The sequence below is a fragment of the Biomphalaria glabrata genome, chromosome 15, assembly GCF_947242115.1.
Source record: "Biomphalaria glabrata chromosome 15, xgBioGlab47.1, whole genome shotgun sequence".
NCBI lineage: Eukaryota > Metazoa > Mollusca > Gastropoda > Planorbidae > Biomphalaria > Biomphalaria glabrata.
The window spans coordinates 13,051,777-13,071,640 of NC_074725.1; the positions used below are offsets into that span (position 1 = coordinate 13,051,777).

At 32.8% G+C, this 19,864-nt stretch overlaps 1 protein-coding gene across 1 annotated transcript; it reads right to left on the bottom strand.

Annotated features, from left to right (window-relative positions):
- Positions 1–1,576: 1,576 nt before the first annotated feature.
- On the bottom strand, positions 1,577–19,728 carry LOC106055775 (dynein assembly factor with WDR repeat domains 1-like). The gene is made up of 13 exons (XM_013212222.2): positions 19,603–19,728; positions 13,953–14,025; positions 13,711–13,802; positions 13,111–13,163; positions 12,945–13,003; positions 12,669–12,791; positions 12,018–12,117; positions 10,423–10,530; positions 9,747–9,853; positions 6,267–6,388; positions 5,824–5,996; positions 4,102–4,264; positions 1,577–3,456 (listed from the first exon to the last, which is right to left on the bottom strand). The coding sequence occupies exons 1-13, from the start codon at positions 19,640–19,642 to the stop codon at positions 3,422–3,424; spliced, it is 1,248 nt and encodes a 415-aa protein (XP_013067676.2). The 5' UTR covers positions 19,643–19,728; the 3' UTR covers positions 1,577–3,421.
- Positions 19,729–19,864: the final 136 nt, after the last annotated feature.

The window sequence follows — 19,864 nt, forward strand, 5'->3', positions numbered from 1 at the left end:
TTTAAAAACGACATATAAACGGCATTATGAAACAAATATGGCGCCATTTTTTATCTGAGCCGTGAATAAAAGAATGTTTAACTACGCCTAGAGATTAGAAGATTGATGTTTCCAAAAAAAAAAAAAAAAAAAAGGCAAGAAAATGAGTTGTTGGTAAGGCTAGCTACAATGTCGATCACATTTTAAGTAGAGACATTTTGAGAAACACTGGACCAGAGGATTGAAATATTTTAATTCCTAAAGAACTCATTTTTTTCTTCACACAGACAAGTATATCCGGACTAATTTTGATCATTGGGCTCATCAGATTTATGTTCAGAAAATACCAAGACTTATTAACCACTCAATTCCATAATAAGTCATATCTTGTCAGTATTGAGCAGTATTAGCAGGACTAACAGGGAAGAAGGTCATTTCAACCAGTACCAGCAAAAGACTAAAAACAAACACAATTTGATATCAAAGAAGTCTTACACTTTTTTTCCTCAAATCTTTCATATTCACAGGTTTTAATCAGAAACAAAGATTCAAATAAGATAAAAATTTTAAAACAAATTTAAAAAACTAGTAACCACATTTATATCAAATAAAAAAAATAATTTAACCAACTTTATTAGCCCAGGCATATTATCGGAGATGATTTTGAGCAATTAATTTTTTCTTATTTTCTTGTATCTATAGCCTCTACTATCTTCTTAAAAATAATTTTAAAACCTTATAATCAATATATTTGTTTAAAAGTATAATAAATTTACTAGTGAGCTTATCCTCTTTTATAATAATAGAACTATGAATGAGCTTACAGTTTAAAAAAAACAACTTAAAAGATGACCAAATAGTTGTGCAAGCTAACTTAGATTTGCTATTTAGTTTTTCTTGGCAAAAAAAAAAAATTACTTAAAAAAAAAAAAAAAAAAAAAGGACAATAAAGATGAAGGCTGGACTGTCAGTTGTGTTTTTGTATTCACATTTTTAAAACTTATTTTTTATTAAAAAAAAAAATAGATTAATACAAGACATTTTATCACAGAGGGCTTCAAAATGCCAGTGTATTTCCATTACATCACAAATTTCTTATGTACATGATTTGCTAGAAATAAAATAAAGGGAAAAAAACAACGTTGATAGTTTCTCAGAAAAGCCTATATTTGATTCACTTGAAAAAAAATTACAGTTATAACAATATTGAAAAATATTTTTAGTATCTTCTTTTTGTTTCTCCAGTTAAAAATCTAACAACAAAATTTCTGACACCTTTGTATTTTGTAGCATGTATATCTCTCTTCTGACTCAGTTGGATTCCATACCAACAAATATGAGGTCACATGTTCATGATGGCAGCCCATAAAAACATCACAAACATTTGGCAACTAAGTTTCCAAATAAATACAAGATTTTCATGCAGTAAGTCATCAATGAAATACAAAGTTTAAAAAAAAACAAAAACATTTTTTAGGACGGAATGTGAACTAAATGGTAGGACGGAATGTGAACTAAATGGTAGGACGGGATATAAAATATATGGCAGGAGGGAATGTAACATTGACTTCAAATAAGAACACGTTCTCTGAGTTAGAAAAAAAAAACAACAAATGTAAATCTAATAAGCATAACACACATCTTCAAATGTTAAAAAATATTTTGTCATTAAATTATTTACCAGAAATGTCTATAAAGTATGACTTTAAAATAACTTATTAATATGTCTTTCAGATTACTAACTTTGATTAAAAATTACAAAAACATCTTTTCATTAAATTAGCATATCTTCATTTTTAAAATAAAATCAATATTCACATGTAATAATTTTTTAAAAAATACTCTCTATATAAAATTCAAACACTCTCTTGTTATTCTAAAAAATGTTTCTTTTACATGTTTCCTGTGTTCCTTCAAAATGAAAGATTATCACATTCTAGTAAAAAAATTACTGCAGTGTTTTGATGGAAGCCTGCAGGACTGGAACCCAGGACCATTGAGACTATCAAAGGTTCTCAGGTAGTGCATACCACACAACAAAGCTGATTTCAGAATCAAAAAAGTTTATACACTTTTTTTTTTAATTTTCAGAATTTAGAAACTATGCATTGAAACAATTAATATAGAAATAATGACCAAACTAAACAGTCACTAAAACTGAAGGCAGTGTTAATCAAACTATTAACTGCCAAGGAATGAAATATTTGACCAAAAAATACAACTGTGAAATTAAATGAAATGCCTTTTCTATTTTTAAAGATTAGACTATCTTTTGAAATACATATACTATTTAAAAAATTGACACAAATATTAGTTACCAGGTTTTTTATCTAATTAGTAGTTTGTAATTAAAAACAAACACAAACAGCTGAAGATAAAACTGGATGATTGAATGCATTAAACATTGAAGAGTTACACATATTTATGATATGAAAACAACATTTCAAAATTTAGAAAAACATTTTTAGAAAATAAAAAAAAAAATAGTTGTGATAGCTCAATGCAGCTATTGGACGGCATAAGTATATAATTGTTTACTGAAATTTCAAGATAGTTTCTCTTACTATGAAGTTACCAAGAATACGAATACTCAAGAAATAAACAAAGTTGTAATGTATAGTCCTTACAAATGAAAAAATAGTAGGATAGTAAATAGATTATCATGTGAACACCCAATATTGTTTCCTTACAAATATATATATATATATATATATATATATATATATAAAATCATCACAGAATCTATTTTGAACTATTATTTTCCATTATAAACATTTTGATACTGTGTAGGAACATTTCTTTGTTTTACATGTTTTGGATGTTCCTTCGAAAGTGAAAATGATTACATCCTAGTCCAAACCTCATGCAGGATGGCGAAGGGCAGGGTTCAAATCTGGGAAGGTCCAGAGTACATACCAAACAACCAGGCAGCCATCCAAGTGCCATAAGCTAATTAGTAAAAAAAATTTTCAATTTGCTTTCAGCAACTGCAAAATAAACTTAGTTATGCAAGATAGTACAATCTGACTGTATACATTCATAAAAAGTTCTTTAATCAGCTTGTAGTCACAGGGCCACCTACTGTCACAAATACAATGGGAGGAAAGTAGAAAAATACAGATTTATATATACATGTATCAAATCAACACATTGACTTGTTTTGTAAAGCAAATCAGCAGTTTTATGTATGTGTATAATAAACATTTCTAAAACAGAGCTTTTCAGGACTATTCAGGAAAAGAAAAAACTTTCTTTACACAACAATCTCAAAATCTCCCCCACTAACATAAAAAACTTGAATATAAATGAAATTGTAGACTCATTTTAAAAATTCGTCTATTTTAAAATTAATACTGTCAATAGACTCCGCCCCAGAACATTGCACTTGGTGGTATTTGGTCATAGAGATGAAGCTTTGTTTTATCTATCCCACAATACTTTGTTATCGCCAAACTCTGCATGTGTTGTCTTTGCTTCCTGAAGACAGAAAAGTTTCATTTTATAAAACACAAATGTTATAGACAGTAATTTCCAGTTCATTGTAACAACCACTTTTAATGACAAAATCCTTTGTGAATAGACTAACTGGTTAGTTGGACAAAAAAATGATTGCATGCCAGTCTAGTCTAATTAACTATAATCTTAAGTTAGTATTACTTAGTATTTTTATACTTGTTTGTTTGTTTGTTTGTTTGATTTGAGGCACATCGGCACAAACAATGATAAGATAATGGCTTGATCTGTGTTAGGCTCTGAAAGTATTAATAAGTCAGAGCAAGGTCTGCTTATGTAATGTGATATGCTGCTGATTAAAAGTGATAGAAAAGTTTTTACAAAGTTTAATATTTGAATTTTAAGTGTATCTAAATTTTATTTGGACTTCATATTTTGAAATGCTTTTTTAAGCTGTATATAATTTTATTCATGGGCTTACTGCTATTTTTACATCCAATTAAAGTGTCTCAATTATCAAAACATAAGGTATGGAATCATTGAAATGCAATTAAATAATTTAAGGTGGAAAATGATATTAGATCTTCTTCCTCGTTATTTCAAGTCTGATGTCCCAGCACGGTCTTCTGGGATTCATCCCACTAACATGAGAACCAGTTAGCTACTCACCTGTTATAATTGTAGTTCCTTCGTAATTAAATGCGCAGCTGAATATTTCATCAGTGTGACCTTCCAGAACTTGTTTGCATTCACCAGTCTCAGGGTCCCAAAGCCGAGCTGTTTTATCCGCACTTGCTGTCATGACCAATGTCCCCTGAGGGTTGAATGTGATCTAAAGAGAGAGAGAGAGACAGTCAAGTCAATCATAAGACTGATTAGAGACTCTACACTAAGGTCTCTCAAACCATAGCCCATGTGCCTGAACTGGCTTTAAGCATGAGTAAAAATGGTTTTAAAGTAACAATCAGCAAAAAGAGAAGCCCAGGTTAACAGCTGATTCTTGAGATGTTCAAATGACTCAATGTATCTGAACTATTCTGTGATCTGTATTTTGTTTTTTAAGTTAAAGAAACTGGCTTCTCTTTTAGAGCCTCTGATGTAATTAATCAAAGAATGCCCCAAACAGCAATGTACACATTTCCAATCATTTCCATGACATGTTGATGTAACTAATCAATTAAAGAATGCCCCAAACAGCAATGTACACCTTTCCAATCATTGCCATGACATGCTGATGTAACTAATCAATTAAAGAATGCCTCAAAAACCAATCTACACCTTTCCAATCATTGCCTTGACATGCTGATGTAACTAATCAATTAAAGAATGCCTCAAAAAGCAATGTACACCTTTCCAATCATTGCCATGACATGTTGATGTAACTAATCAATAAAAGAATGCCCCAAACAGCAATGTACACCTTTCCAATCATTGCCATGACATGTTGATGTAACTAATCAATAAAAGAATGCCCCAAACAGCAATGTACACCTTTCTAATCATTGCCATGACATGTTGATGTAACTAATCAATAAAAGAATGCCCCAAACAGCAATGTACACCTTTCCAATCATTGCCATGACATGCTGATGTAACTAATCAATTAAAGAATGCCTCAAAAACCAATCTACACCTTTCCAATCATTGCCATGGCATGCTGATGTAACTAATCGATTAAAGAATTCCTCAAAAAGCAATGTACACCTTTCCAATCATTGCCATGACATGTTGATGTAACTAATCAATAAAAGAATGCCCCACAAACAGCAATGTAAACCTTTCCAATCATTGCCATGACATGTTGATGTAACTAATCAATAAAAGAATGCCCCAAACAGCAATGTACACCTTTCTAATCATTGCCATGACATGTTGATGTAACTAATCAATAAAAGAATGCCCCAAACAGCAATGTACACCTTTCTAATCATTGCCATGACATGTTGATGTAACTAATCAATTAAAGAATGCCTCAAAAACCAATCTACACCTTTCCAATCATTGCCATGACATGCTGATGTAACTAATCAATTAAAGAATGCCTCAAAAAGCAATCTACACCTTTCCAATCATTGCCATGACATGCAGATGTAACTAATCAATTAAAGAATGCCTCAAAAAGCAATGTACACCTTTCCAATCATTGCCATTACATGCTGATGTAACTAATCAATAAAAGAATGCCCCAAACAGCAATGTACACCTTTCCAATCATTGCCATGACATGTTGATGTAACTAATCAATAAAAGAATGCCCCAAACAGCAATGTACACTTTTCTAATCATTGCCATGACAAATTTTCACTTTAAAAGTAAGCAGAGAAAGACAAGACAACACAAACATTTGAATGTCTGAATGACACAGCTATATCTAAATTATGTTTGTCAAACCTTTGATATTTCCCCCTCGTGTCCTAAAAACTTAGAAATTTGCTGATTGGTAAGAGCATTGTAGCAGCAGGCTGTGTTGTCAGCAGAAGCAGTCAGAATTCTCTGACCAGTGCAATCAAAGCCAACATCTAAGATTTCATCAGCGTGAGCCTTGAGTGTGGCTGTACAGCGACCTGGTTACAAAATTATGTATTGAAAAACTTCATTACATGAAAAAGCATATCTATTTACATACGGTACTTAATAAAATAAATGATATAAGGTGGTAGAAACAATTTGTTGAAACAGAATGTGTTACCTAATTCCCTAAAAAATTTCAAAGAGAAACTATTTTTTTCTTTTTAAAATTAAAAAAGGAACAATATGCTATCCCTTTATAAAGTGAGAGTAAAACAAGGTTAAATGATAAGCTGAGCTATTCAATGCTTTCCTGTTCAACTTACCTGAGGCTCTGTCCCAAAGTTTACAAGTACCATCCATAGAGCCGGTGGCTATAAGAGAACAGTCCCAGTTAAACTGCGCACTGCTAATTTCTGCCTTGTGACCCACCAATGTATGAATACGTCTAAAAGAATGCAAATAATCATTAAACAACTAGACAGAAAACATTGGACAGTTGTGACAGATGGATATAAAAATAAGTTGAATGGCTTGAAAAATAAAATTCAGAAGAATCACAACACTGCTACTTGGAGACAATTTCATAGAGGTGTACAATAGCTTTAAAAAAAAAATGACTAATATACTATATACTATTATGTGTTGTAAAGCTCTTGAATTCAGAAACAAAGGGTGTCAAGTTCATATCTCTGTGAAGGGATTTTGAAATTCTGGATTTTTAGGGCGCCCCTGGGTCCACCCAAATATAATGGGTACCTGACATTAGTTGGGGAAAAGTGAAGGCGGTTTGAAGTTGTGCTGGCCAATAAACATCCTTATTACCTGTGGGCCACAGAAACAGATGACTTTTATGTTATCTGCCCCATGGATTTCAAGGGGAATTTACTTCTATGCATTCGCTATTCAGTATAGTAAGTAGTGGTTACATGGAATAGCTCTTTGATTTCATGCTACTGGATTTAAAATTTGGTACAGAAGAAAAATAAAAGTGGTAGGTCATCAAGTTTGTTTGCATAGTCTCTTCATAATTGTTAGCCATAGGAAAAGATTAACTCATTAGCCTTTTGAACAGTTAGATCTGAACAGTATCTTACAGTGGTATGAGCTTCTTCTTCTTCTTCTTCTTCATCGTTCTCACTGTTATGTTGGAGTGTTCATATGACTAGACCAATACATGAGATGAACTGCGCAGTGGTTTCCAAATCAGGGTGCTCTCCATATAGTTTTCTTTCTATTGGGGTGATTTGGGGCCAATGTCTTATACGGGCCTCTTGGTAGAGAGAGCAGTTTTGGAGGACGTGGTCGGCATTTTCTGGTGATACTCCACATGGGCAGATTTCACTGGTTCCAATTTTGAGCTTCCGGAACATGTGTTGTCGCATTCTGTTATGTCCGGTCCTGAGTCGAAAGATTAGACGTTGGTCTTGTCGGGATAGCTTATAGTAAGCGTCATCTTTCTTGTGATTTGGATGAGAGCTCGTCCATTTCTCATTTATTTTATGTACAATTAATTTCTTCATTTCTTCTGGATAGAGTGCAGAGTTTACTTGTGAGTTTGTTCTCCCACTCTTGGCGAGTGTGTCAGCCTTCTCATTTCCTGCTAGTTGTATGTGAGCTGGTATCCATTGAATAACAGTTTTTTTGCTGTTGTTGTTGAGCTTTATAAGTGCTGTTCTGAGGTTTTTAATATAAGGGGAATCAGAGTTTTGCAAGCTTTGGAGGGTTGTTTTCGCGTCTGTTAGAAAGACAATCTGACTGTGAGGGGAACTTGGATAATTTGCTAGCATGGTAGCAGCTAGTGCTAGTGCTTCCCTTTCTGCTCTGTGACTGTCAGAGAGCTCTCCAGTTGCAATGGATTTTTCTAGTTTTCCTCCATCTGGCCATTCGATAAGTATTCCAGCTCCTCCATGTGTGGTGGCTTTATGGGATGAGCCATCCGTGTAAACTCTGATCCACTGATTGCTAGGGTAATTGGTATGTAGAAAACAGTTCACTATTTCCTTGAGCTCTGTTGGTCTGTAATCAGATTTTCTTTTTATGTTTTCAATATGGTCCCTTATAGTAGGAAGAGGGCTTTCGTCCCAGGGTGGAGATTCATTATAGTGTATCGAGGATTCCAGAGTAATTTTTTCAAGTTGGTGTTTCTTTTTTTAGGTTTAGAGATTCCTGTATGAAATTGGTCCTTTTGAGACGGTTTTTTGTGCCAGTTTTGTGGATTTTTGTTCTGAGTGGGTGCCTCTCCAAGGTTTCCAATTTAGTGAATTGGGAAAGGATTTTTATTTCTCTTCTTTCATCCAGAGAAATCAGGGCAGCGGTTTCCTCCATAGCTCTTATGGGTGTTGTTTTGATTGCTCCTGTCATTATCCTTAGACCAATATTTTGAACCTTGTCTATTTTTCTTAGGTTGGTTTGGGCTGCTGAGCCCCATGCTGTGGCACCATATTCTAGTACAGGTCTTACATAACTGGTATAGGTCTTTTTCAGGATGTTGTGATTAGCTCCCCAATCTGTGCCAGCTAATTTTTTCAAGAGGGATAGTCTCTGGATGCCTTTACTCTGTGTTTTATCTATTTGGTTTTTCCAGGTTAGTCTCGGGTCATAGGTGACTCCAAGATAAGTAGGGCTGTCATTTTTTTCTAAAGCTTCCTTATCTAATGTTAATTTTATTGTTTGTTGTTTTGTTGACAGTGAGAATATGGTATATGTTGTCTTTTTTGTGTTAATGGACATGCCCCAGTCTTTGGACCAATTATTGAGTTTATCAAGAGCATCTTGTAATCGAAATTTCGATGTTCCTACATATTCTTCTGTGCTAATTAAGGCAAGGTCATCTGCATACATGCTGCTTTTAACTTTTTTGGGTAGGTTTTGATTTAGATCGTTTATGAATATTAGAAAAAGTGTTGGGGATAGGACTCCTCCTTGGGGGACGCCATTTTTTATACCCACTGTGTGGCTTCTTTGTCCTTGCATGCAAACTAAGGCTTTTCTGTTATTTAGGTATTCCTTTATCCAGTTGTACATTCTGTGGGATATGTGATGCTGGATTATCTTGAGCAAGAGACCTTGTTCCCAGACTTTGTCAAATGCTTTTTCTAAGTCAACCCACACAATTGTTGTTGGTTTCTTTTCTTGAAAGCCGTCTTCTATTTCTTGTGTGATGAAGGCAATTTGATCTTCTGTTGATCTGCCTTTTCTAAAGCCAGCCTGGGCTTCAGTGAGTAGGTTATTTGACTCAAGGATCCATGTCAGCCTTCTATTTATCACTCTTTCCATCAGTTGGCAAGTACAGCTAGTGAGGCTGATGGGACGGTAGCTATCCAGTTTATTTCTTGGTTTGCCGTGCTTTACTATAGGGATCATAATGGCTTTTTTCCAGATGTTTGGAATTCTGCCAGATTTCCAGCTAGCATTGAATAATTGTAGCAGTTTTCTTTTGGCTTGAGGACCCAAGTGAAGAAGCATGTCATTTGATATTTTGTCTGGGCCCGGGGCTTGTTTTGGTTTGAGGACTTTTAGGGATTCATCTAGTTCCTTCATTTTAAGATTAGTGGTCATTCCCAAGGAGTAAGCTGGATTGTTTTCTTTAATTTTATCTTGGATTTCTGAGTTTACATCTTTATTTCTACTTTAATTTGTATTTGTCCTACGCTTTGGAAAAACTTAATGAATGAGCTGAAATCACCTAACTGGACATTGGTGTAACTGTGAGTGTAAATAATGCAAAACCTTCTAGAAAGGATTACATTTCTTCTACCCCTGAACTCAAAACATTAACGTCAGCTACCTAGGATAAAACTTACTTGTGAGAGCGGACATCCCACAATGACACAGTATGATCAAATGATGCTGTGATCAGCTCTGAACCAGTTGAGCTGAAAGAAAGGGAGATAATCTCGCCAGTATGTCCCTAAAAAAACAACAACAAAAAATAAATGAATAGTGTTTTTTTCTGTTTTGCACATGAATATTTCAATTATACTACTTATAGTGTAAGCATTTATGTAACATATATTTTTTCTATACAGAAAATTTGTATATCCCATTGTCTTAGTTAAGTCCCTGTTGGATGATTGATAAAGCATTAGAATGTCTAACCTATGATCTCAAAACTTAAATCCTGCTGAAGGCTTGAATTATAATTCTACACACAAAGAATGATGTGAATCACTAGCACCCTTTATTTCTACAGAAAAGTAGAGAACTCTGCTGGCCAAATGATTTATAAAAAAATTAGCACAAGCAGGCAAACATTTCATCATTTGCGTTACAGGCTTCTAGGTCTTAACGGGAGACTCAGTTTACTTATGACATGATTCAATGTCAAAGCAAAAATTCAAATGATTGAATTGATGATTCCAAGAATAACACTTCATAGCCAGCCAACAACCTTTTTTAGTTCCACCATTAGTCTATGTTAAACTAATGACCAAATATAGATTTGTTTCTACAGGTATAAATCTTCTCCAGATGTCTTACAGTTAAATTGGCAATGTCCGTCCCTTTCTCTACATCCCAAATCCTGCAGGAAGTGTCCATACTTCCTGTAGCTATCAGTGTACTCTGTGGGTTGAAGCTAACACAAACCTGTAGTAAAAGAACATAACTATTTATGTGAAAACTAAAACAAAACAACAACCTGACTAGATTAGAAACAATGTGATCAATACATTAAAAAACACTTCAAAAAAGTATAAGCATAGTGTTCAATACACCATTTGATCAATACAAAATTTTAAAAACAATCATACAAGTGTTAGAAACAGTGTGGTTATTAATTTCAAAGTCAATGTTGTAGTTTATTTTCCCTAGTTTCTTTTGATGTCTTTATATAAGTAACCATAAAGGAAGGGTCCCAGATTGAGTAGAAGTTGCAAAGTGAAAAGAAAATCTCTCATGAAGTAAAATGCCACAGATATGTGTTCTTCTTTTAGAGTGTATGTTCATTGATTAAACTGTATAGAAATTAGCCCTTGTTATGTAATGGGAGTGTGATCCTTATAGGATTACGGGCACAACATGGCCTAAATTGTGCCGATATGCCTAAACTCAAACCCCCTTAAGCATGAGGAAAGTAGGGCAAATGGTTTGGTTGGGTAGGCTGAAGAATTTCTGATGGTGGTTTGGTGTAATAAGTACTGGCATGAAGTTGAATGGAGATTAGAAAGAGACGTGAGCCAAAAAAGATGTGAATTGGCAATGAGTTAGATTTTGTTAAAATTATCATTTCATTTGTAACTCTACATATATCTACTTTCAAGTTGAAGTTGAAGTTGTGTATGCTTATGAGAAAAAAAAGGTATATTAAGTTTTAAAAGAAGTCTGTTCAAGTTTATTTCACTAAGAATTTAATATGTCTACATTGGTTTAGTTGCACTAGCTGTCTGGAGCTACAAACCAAAAGTTCCTAAATAGATAAGTCTTACAAGCCAATGTTTCAGTTTACAAGTGTTTCTTAATAAATCCTTAATGAATAGTCTTTGTACAATGTCTAAATCTTAAATTCAGGAATGGCTTTCAAAGCCATCAGATTAAGACATTTGTATAAGAAATCTGGTTGCAAAGGGGTGTCAGTTGGGATTATCTCCCATTGTCTATAAAATACATGTGTCTCTGATAAACAAGACAAGCGCCCAGTTTGCTATTGTAGCTTAGACATTAAGCCATGCAAAACTGCTTCTACTGACAGGTGCAGGAGTGAATATAAATACCTGACACTCCTGTCACTTCTAAAACAAAGAGTTTGGGGCAGATGATGCTTATCTAATTCAGATGTTTGTATTAATAAAACTTTGTTGTTTCATAATGAGATTTATTGTGACCAGGTGACCTACTTTAAGGGCAAAACTATTTAAACAAAGAAATGTTTAGATCCTGGTCAATAGCAATTTAAACTTTTTTTTCGTCTTTGATCATTTCCAGCTTAATATTTCAATCAATTGAAAGCAAAAGTTTCTGAACTATTAAAGCAATTATTAATATTTAATGCAAACATGAACATTATTCTGAAAAAAAAAATATTTTGATGAACACAAAATTAAACAAAGTTGAAAACCTTATTAAAAACTACTCACTATCTCAGCTGTATGTCCTTTATATACATGGAAACATTTCCCACTCTCTGAACTCCAGATGCGACAAGTTTTATCAAATGATCCTGTCACAATCTTATCCCTAGAAAATTGTGTAGAGTATGCTTAGAAAATATTAGAATAGATATATGTCACAGAAACAAATTCTGTCACAAAACTAATCAAAATTAAAAAAAAGCCATTATTTATTTCCATTAAGTTGTAAAAAATGATAGATAACAATTATTTACAGTTCTCCCGCTTTTGTCTCCCTTGGCTAACAACTGTAAAAGTGCCTGACAAAGCAGAATGCTCCGAGAATTTGTCAATCTCCACAAGACAATAAAATTTGTATCACTATGGTTTATAATCAACACTGTATCAGGTAATCTTTAGCAAAACCATTAGTAGATCCTCATTAGTCATATTTATAAAATTGAAAGCTCTATTTATATAATTTCTCAAAATTGATTTTTTTTTTTAAATAAATGTCAAGCAATGTCATGATGCTCTCCAGGTCAATAATAAAAGTTGCATATTCAAATGATGGATAATAATAAAACACCCCAAACAAAGCCAACAAATGTGTGATATCAATAATCTATATCAAAATTTGTAACCAAGGGCAATGAAACTTTATACTTTTATACTGACCCATAAGGATTGTTGAAAGATATAGCATAGACTACATTTCTGTGACCATCTAATGTGTGGATTTCTTCCCCAGAGCTGGTATCCCAGACTTTGCAAGTTCTGTCATAGCTCCCTGTTATAAAACTGAAAACAGAATATTTTATCTTAATGGTTAAAAAAAGGTGGTTTAAAAAGGGGGTGGGTGAGAGGAATAAAAGAAAGAAATAATTTGAACATTGAAAAACAAAAACAAAAAATTAAAAGAAATGGATAAAAATAGACCATTCAATGGCTTACCTTGAACCAGATTTATTAAATGCAACATTTGTTAAAGGCAGTATATGAGCTCTCAGGACCTAAATAAGAAAAGACTCAGATTAAAGCCAGTAGGTTAGGGTTGTACTTTATGAAGTGACTGATGCGATTAAACTCTGGAAAATAAATAGAATCAATCAAAATGTACCTTGAATAAATAGAATTGATGATCTTCTTTCTGGCCAATTTTTTCTTGAAGACCTAGACAGCAGATGTAAGAAAAAAGTGCCCAAATATTTGTGCTGCTACTTAGATCTCAGTATTTATAATCAACTCAGCGTGTTGAATACAACCTCCTAGAGTTTGGTTATTGTATAATATAGGGGGCATACAACTTTTGACAAATATATTACTTTAAGAATACACAAGACCAACAGAAAAAAAAAAGTTCCCTTAGAGTTAACATTCTACAGGGTAGTCTGGTCATGTGCAATGCAGTCTGGACTGCTGTGAAGATAGTTCCAGGTATTAACCTTGTCTGCTGCCATCCATTGCAATCCTGCGGGAAGTTTGGATTAGCATGTAATAATCTTAATTTCTCAAAGAAACTCTGACACTTAGATGTCAAGTTAAGTCCCTATATTAACTTGCACAGGGAGAGAATGATAGTTGGCAGTGAAGTTTATAGACAAATGTGCAGATTCTTTTTATTATAAGAATTCTTACTCATGTAATTTGCTAGTTTTCACTTTAATATTTTCTAATTCAATATCAATGTTTCTATATTATACTTTCTAATGAAGGATACGAGCCACAAGTTTTTTCACTTGTTCAACTTTGGATGGTGTGATGAGGGGCTCTTTTTGTGTTATTTCTTCAACCACTTGATCAATGTTAGTTCTGAAAGTCATACAGGTTTGAATATAAATATTGTAGGTTTACAAATAATTTATGTGGAAAATATGTCACAATTGTGGAAATATTATATTAATGAGGAAATTGAATTATTTTTTGTTGCATAAGTTTTAAATGGTAAAACATCATATTTACGTGGGTGAAAGATCAAGTAAATCTATAGATTTGGTCTTGAGCACTCCTCCTTGTTCATATTCCAAAATAATACCTAACAGATTAGAAATATTGTTTTATAGGATGTAAAATAACAATTACATGATAATAACTTCTAATGAAACAAATCAAAAGTTAGTGTAACCTATAAATACTTTTAAAATTCATTTTACACTAAATATATGTAATAAATTAAATTAAACATACATGCTATTGTTATTTTATAGATGCTAGTGGCATCTCATGACCAAAGAAAAACAAGGGATAACAATTCTAAGAACTGCTCAACTGTAGCGGTCAACAAAGATAGTATCTCACCCAACTTAAGGCCCAAATATCTAGAATTTGCAGAGCTTACTATACTCAAAGAAAATGTATTGATAAGTAATTAAAGCTAATCCAAAACATAAAACTGCAGGCACAGATGCTAACAGATATGATTAAAAAGTCAGGTGGAATCGGAATTACAGGGCTTACTTTATGTTTAAAAAACAATGGAAGATAAAAAGTATCCAAAAAATGACAAAAAGAATAGTGGTTATAGAATAGAATTATTATTGATATATAGAGAAGCTTATCATTTCCAAGTCACAGAGTATTTTGGTTAATATTAGGAGAAAGTAATGTTCAATAACTATTTCAGATGGGTAGAGGATTCACATATGCTATAACTAGATCTCCTGCAAATGTGGGACGTTGCAAGCACTAAAAGCATCTGTACCTAGTGTATATGCCCTATGAGAAAAAATCAACAGGATGAATGGGAACAAGCTCCCAGAAATGTTTCAATGAATTACAAGTACAGTACTACAGCTTCTGAGTAACACTTACACTGTTTAATCTGTTACTAACAGAACTGTAAAGAATATATTAGATCTAGGTCTAGACTCTTTAGACTAGTAATTAGTATTGGGCTAGTAGAGTAAAGCTGCCTCATCGAACAAGTTAAGCCAAATTCTGAGATTTTTCGCATTTGAATTGTATCTCCATATTAAATATGTTGCCAAGTTTCAACACAGATAGTTATAATAAAATCTGATGTCAAAGAGGGGTGGGTAGGTATGCTATAGTGTATACCTCATCAGACTAATTTTTTCCCTGACAACGCCTTGTAAACCATATCAGACAAAATGTATTTAAAAAATGTTTTAATCATCTAATTCTTTCATTTCAGGTATTTCCTGGTCAAGCAAGAGGTGAACTACCACAATCAAAAGAAAAGATAAGAATAATTGCCATACACGTCAAAGTGATAGTTCAAAATTTAGGCACAGTCAATGATATTAATAGAATTAGCAAAGGCAGTTGAGAGCATACATAATATAAAAATTATTTTTGGGGGGAAAGCAAAGTAATTTTGTAAAAAAAAATTTTTATCTATAAAAAACAAAATGCTTTATTGTCAAATTAATGTTTAATGAACATGTATTTATAAATTGCTTGTGTTTTGTTGTCTTTTAGATACTAAAATTTACTGATTACATTTATTTTGCTTTGAATATTAAAGAATATATTGCTAAAAATACATGAACACTCAAAAATACATTTTTGTTTGATACTGTAGCATTCTCTAAAAAGGTAAACCTTATCAAACACTGAATAGGTTTAATGGAAAGCAAGTGAAGTGTAGTATACATGTCCTCCTTTCAATCCTAAATCCAAATATATAGGTCTTTCTTGTCTAATGCATCATGGGGCTATACAACAGCCTTAGTACTAGAAGCACCCCCCATTCATGTGTGTGAGGTTCAAAAAGGACGCTTCATACCAGTGTACTTTATTATCTGGTAGAAAAAGGATCTTGCATAGGAATATAAAACTAAATTTGTTAAAAATTAGAAAAATGGATTGCGCACTGTGCTACCTCTGTATTTCTGTTATAACCAACCATCAAAATAAAGAAACATTAATAAATAAAGGTTTGATTTCCAATAATCGTAATATGGTATACAAAAAGAGGGGGGGGGGGGTGATAAGGCAGCTTTACCCTAGTAAGTGGATCTTGATCATCCAGTATAATTATTATTAGTAGTAATACTATTACTATTAGATTTTATTAGATCTATTATATTCAAAGCTTTTTTTTTGTAAAAGAAATAGGTGCCGGTACTCAGTGATGGATTGCCTAACTAGTAACTTTTAATAATTTTAACTAGATCTACTAATAAATTAATGAAAAACATTAAAATACAAGATAAGTAATTTTTTTTTTCCCCACATTGAAAAGGTGCCGGTACCCTGTACTGGTGCGTACCTTATCATATATTTATAGAAATTATTATTAGTCTATATGCCACGTATCATTTGTCAAACATTTTATTTTATTTAATAATAATAATAACTTAGTTCAAAGTTCATGTCAAGCCTGGGAATACCTAAGACGTAGTGACATGCATCAATCAAGTCGAGAGAAGGGTTGTCACGTGATAGTAGAATTAAATTTGATTGGAAGCAGGACAGGAAGTAGGAGGGGAGACACTATGTGTCGAACAAAGGAGCAAGAGATAATTAATTAATTCCTCAGTCTAGTGGTTATATTCAGAAAGTGTAGTCGCATTTTTCATTTAGAATCCAGTAGTGATCTTTTGAATGTTTCATTTTAGATACAGTTTATTTTTGTAAAATACTGTCATATTGTGTTCCAAAGTTTTAAATTAAAAGTTTCTGTATTTGAATTGAGTGGATTTTCTTCAATGAATCTAAATAGATAGGCCCTACACCATATAGAATCCCTGGCAAATCATAGAAGTTCATCTAATCAGCTGACATCTTCAAGAAAGGTCTAAAATATTAGCACCTCACAGCACCTTAGATGAATTAGCACTACTTAGCACCTTCAACTTTAATAGGAGCCGAAGCACAATCAAAGCAAGAATAACACTGCTATATTCAACATCAATCTATTATAAACCATAATAAACCTATGACTATGACTTATTCTAGAACAATCTGTGACACTATATAAATTTAAAATTATTATAATTATAGAATTATTAAATAATAATAATAGTCTAGAAGACTAGATAATCTATCGTATCTATCTCGTCATTAAACCGTCATATAATATTATATATAATAAAAATATATATAAAAAATATAGATAATCTAGAGTAACTTACATCTATCGAACACCTTCGTTTTAAGGTACTTATCGAACACCCCATCATATTTTTTTAAATTCTCCTTTATTTCGATGATAATGACGAAACTAGTCCATTCCTATTGAGCATCGTCCATTTCTTTATAGTTAAGTTATATTTAGTTTCATTTTCACCCGAGGATATTTTTTTAATTTATATTCAAAGTGCATAGGTAATATTGGTAAAAAAAATTTCACTCTTGGGAAGAGTGAAGTGAGTCTCGGGTTAAGGGTATTTTTTAATGCCAATGATGCTTCAGCTAAACAAAACCTATATAATGTGCTTCTAATTAGGCTGAGAAATAATTTGCAACTATTTGCTACCCAAACATGAAAATTAAGGGTTGAATATGGGGTGTTCGATAGTAGCTGTTTTTATATAAGCAATCTCAGCTTCGTAAAATATCACACCATTTTAATTTTAAAAATAAACATCAAAGGGATATAACCCAAAGAAGACAAAATATTTACATTATATATTTTTTAATTGTTATTTTTTTAAATAATGTAATGCAAAGTACATATATAAATTACTCATGTTTTACAATTTGAATCAGCTATTTGTGGTTTACCGTAAATGTGCTATATTTTTCTAAGTAAATAGATTTACATCGATATGCACTAATTGTACCCATTTTTAAAAGCTTTTATGACACATATAGTTTGATGCTATTATCATCATTGTGTTTGAGCAGAAACATACAATTTTGAATATATCTAGTTGTATTTTTTTTTTCAGATGCCCCATTCTATTAACTTCTGAATAATGTGTTATAAACAAATACCTAGCGCATGTGCTTGATGTGGAGAGATATTAATAAAACGAAAGGGCAAAGGGGGAGGTATAGAATGTAGATATGGTATTTTGAAATAAAAATGTCTTTGGTAGGTAAAAAAAAAAGTGGGGGGGGGGGGGAGAGAAACAGTCAAGACATTGTATCAAGAGATCATCAATAATTGATCGACCATTAAAATGTGACGTCAGCCTCAAATACATAGTCAGTTGTGCTTCTCGATCTAGACGTGTGGCGCAGGGTCTATAAAATTATATATATATTGCCATAAAGTATGATAAAGCTCATAATGCGCTACAAAGACACTCCTTGGAAACATCACAAATACACAAAATAATAACAATAACACATTTAACCACTCTCTTATTCTGCCTACACCCCCTTACCCGCGCTTTCTTCTTACGCAATTTCACTCTCCAACACTCACACTTTTCAGTGCAAAGTAACAACGTAAATTTCAAGACTCAATCTAAACGCAGCCACCAGACTAACACACAACAACAAAAAAATGGTCAGTGATAGCCCAACACACAGGTGTAAACCAGGCCACCAACACAGCACCAAAACATATTGTCCAAGTTGTAGTAAGAACAATGTTGAGGGGAAAGGGGGAGGAGCCACCAGTCGAGTACCTATGGTCAAGCCACTAATTAAGTCACAAACACTAGGCGTGATAGATATATAGATATGTTGTTTGTGTGTGTGTGACAAATACTAAGAGTGCTCTAAAATACGTTGTTTTTTTTTTTTTGGTCAACCAGGTGGTTTAGGGAGGGCGGATCTATCTATATCTATAGGTAACACAGCTTTTCAGCCTCTTCCTCGCCCCAATCGAAAAATATCTAGCACTGACTTTTGGGCTGTTACATACACTGAGCGTGCTAGATCGGCGGCTAGTTACGTAGGGCCGATGTTTTCCTGCAATGACTTGGGGAGGGCTGGATTATCTATTGGCTACCAAAGCTTATTAGGCTCTCCCCCAAATAAATAATATCTGGATTCATTAATGGCCTTATATCTCAAAATAGCTTAGACCTAAATAAGTACTGGTATGGTAATGTGTCGGTAATGCGTTACTGGGCTTAGCACAGTCAGTTTCTAAGCAGAGCTGATCAGTGATAGATTCCTTCGATGTGGAGCATGTGAAAATGACTAAAATCTGTCTGTCTTGACATGGCGTAAAAAGAAAATTATATAAATAAAAAAAAATAGATTATAACACTTTTAAAGCACCATATACTTCTCGTGTGTTCGATAGTTTCTTAATATGTTTGATAAGATAATATATCGGTAAAACGATGTTCAATAATTTAAGCTTTTGAAAGCATCGATCTGACCCACTTTAACATCAAATATAAGTTTAACTATGAGTAGTAAAACATGTCTACTTTTTAAGAAAAATGGATGAGGAGTTCATAGATACAATCAGTTTTTTTCTAGGTCTAATTTTTACGGAGATACACAAATTCAAACATAAAAAATGTCGGCGCCTGAGCTTAACTTGTTCGATAAACGTAAGTTACTCTTACTCACTACTGTAGTGAGTGAAATCTCACATTCTCAGATTCAGATTTTTAATGATTTTAAAATTTTATCATTTTTTAAACAAAAATCATTTTAAATTGGTTGGTGTTTAGATCTTATTGTTAAAATACAAAAGGTAATAGATCTAGATATAAACCAGCTAGACTATATTTACCAGGTGGATAATATCTGAGAAGAAATCGTTTGAGCTTCATTTTATAAATGCTTTGATAAGCAGTTTTCTAATTCTTGAGACAAAATGCTCTGGTATTCAACATGGCGACGTAAACTTCCGCTGATAAGGACCTAATCGTTGTTGTTATTATTCAAATATTTACAAATATTTAAAATGATGTACAAAGCAAAGAGAAGATCTATTAGTAAAAAAAATAATATTAAAAAATAAAAACTATATATGTATCTATGATTACGTAAAA

Coding starts and splice junctions, on each gene's coding strand:
- LOC106055775 (XM_013212222.2), bottom strand. CDS start 19,642: ATGAAGCTCAAACGATTTCTTCTCAGATATTATCCACCTG. Junction 10,531..12,017: donor AAGGACATACAGCTGAGATA/GTGAGTAGTTTT, acceptor CTTTTACTACAG/GTTTGTGTTAGCTTCAACCC. Junction 9,854..10,422: donor CGGACATTGCCAATTTAACT/GTAAGACATCTG, acceptor TTGTTTTTTTAG/GGACATACTGGCGAGATTAT.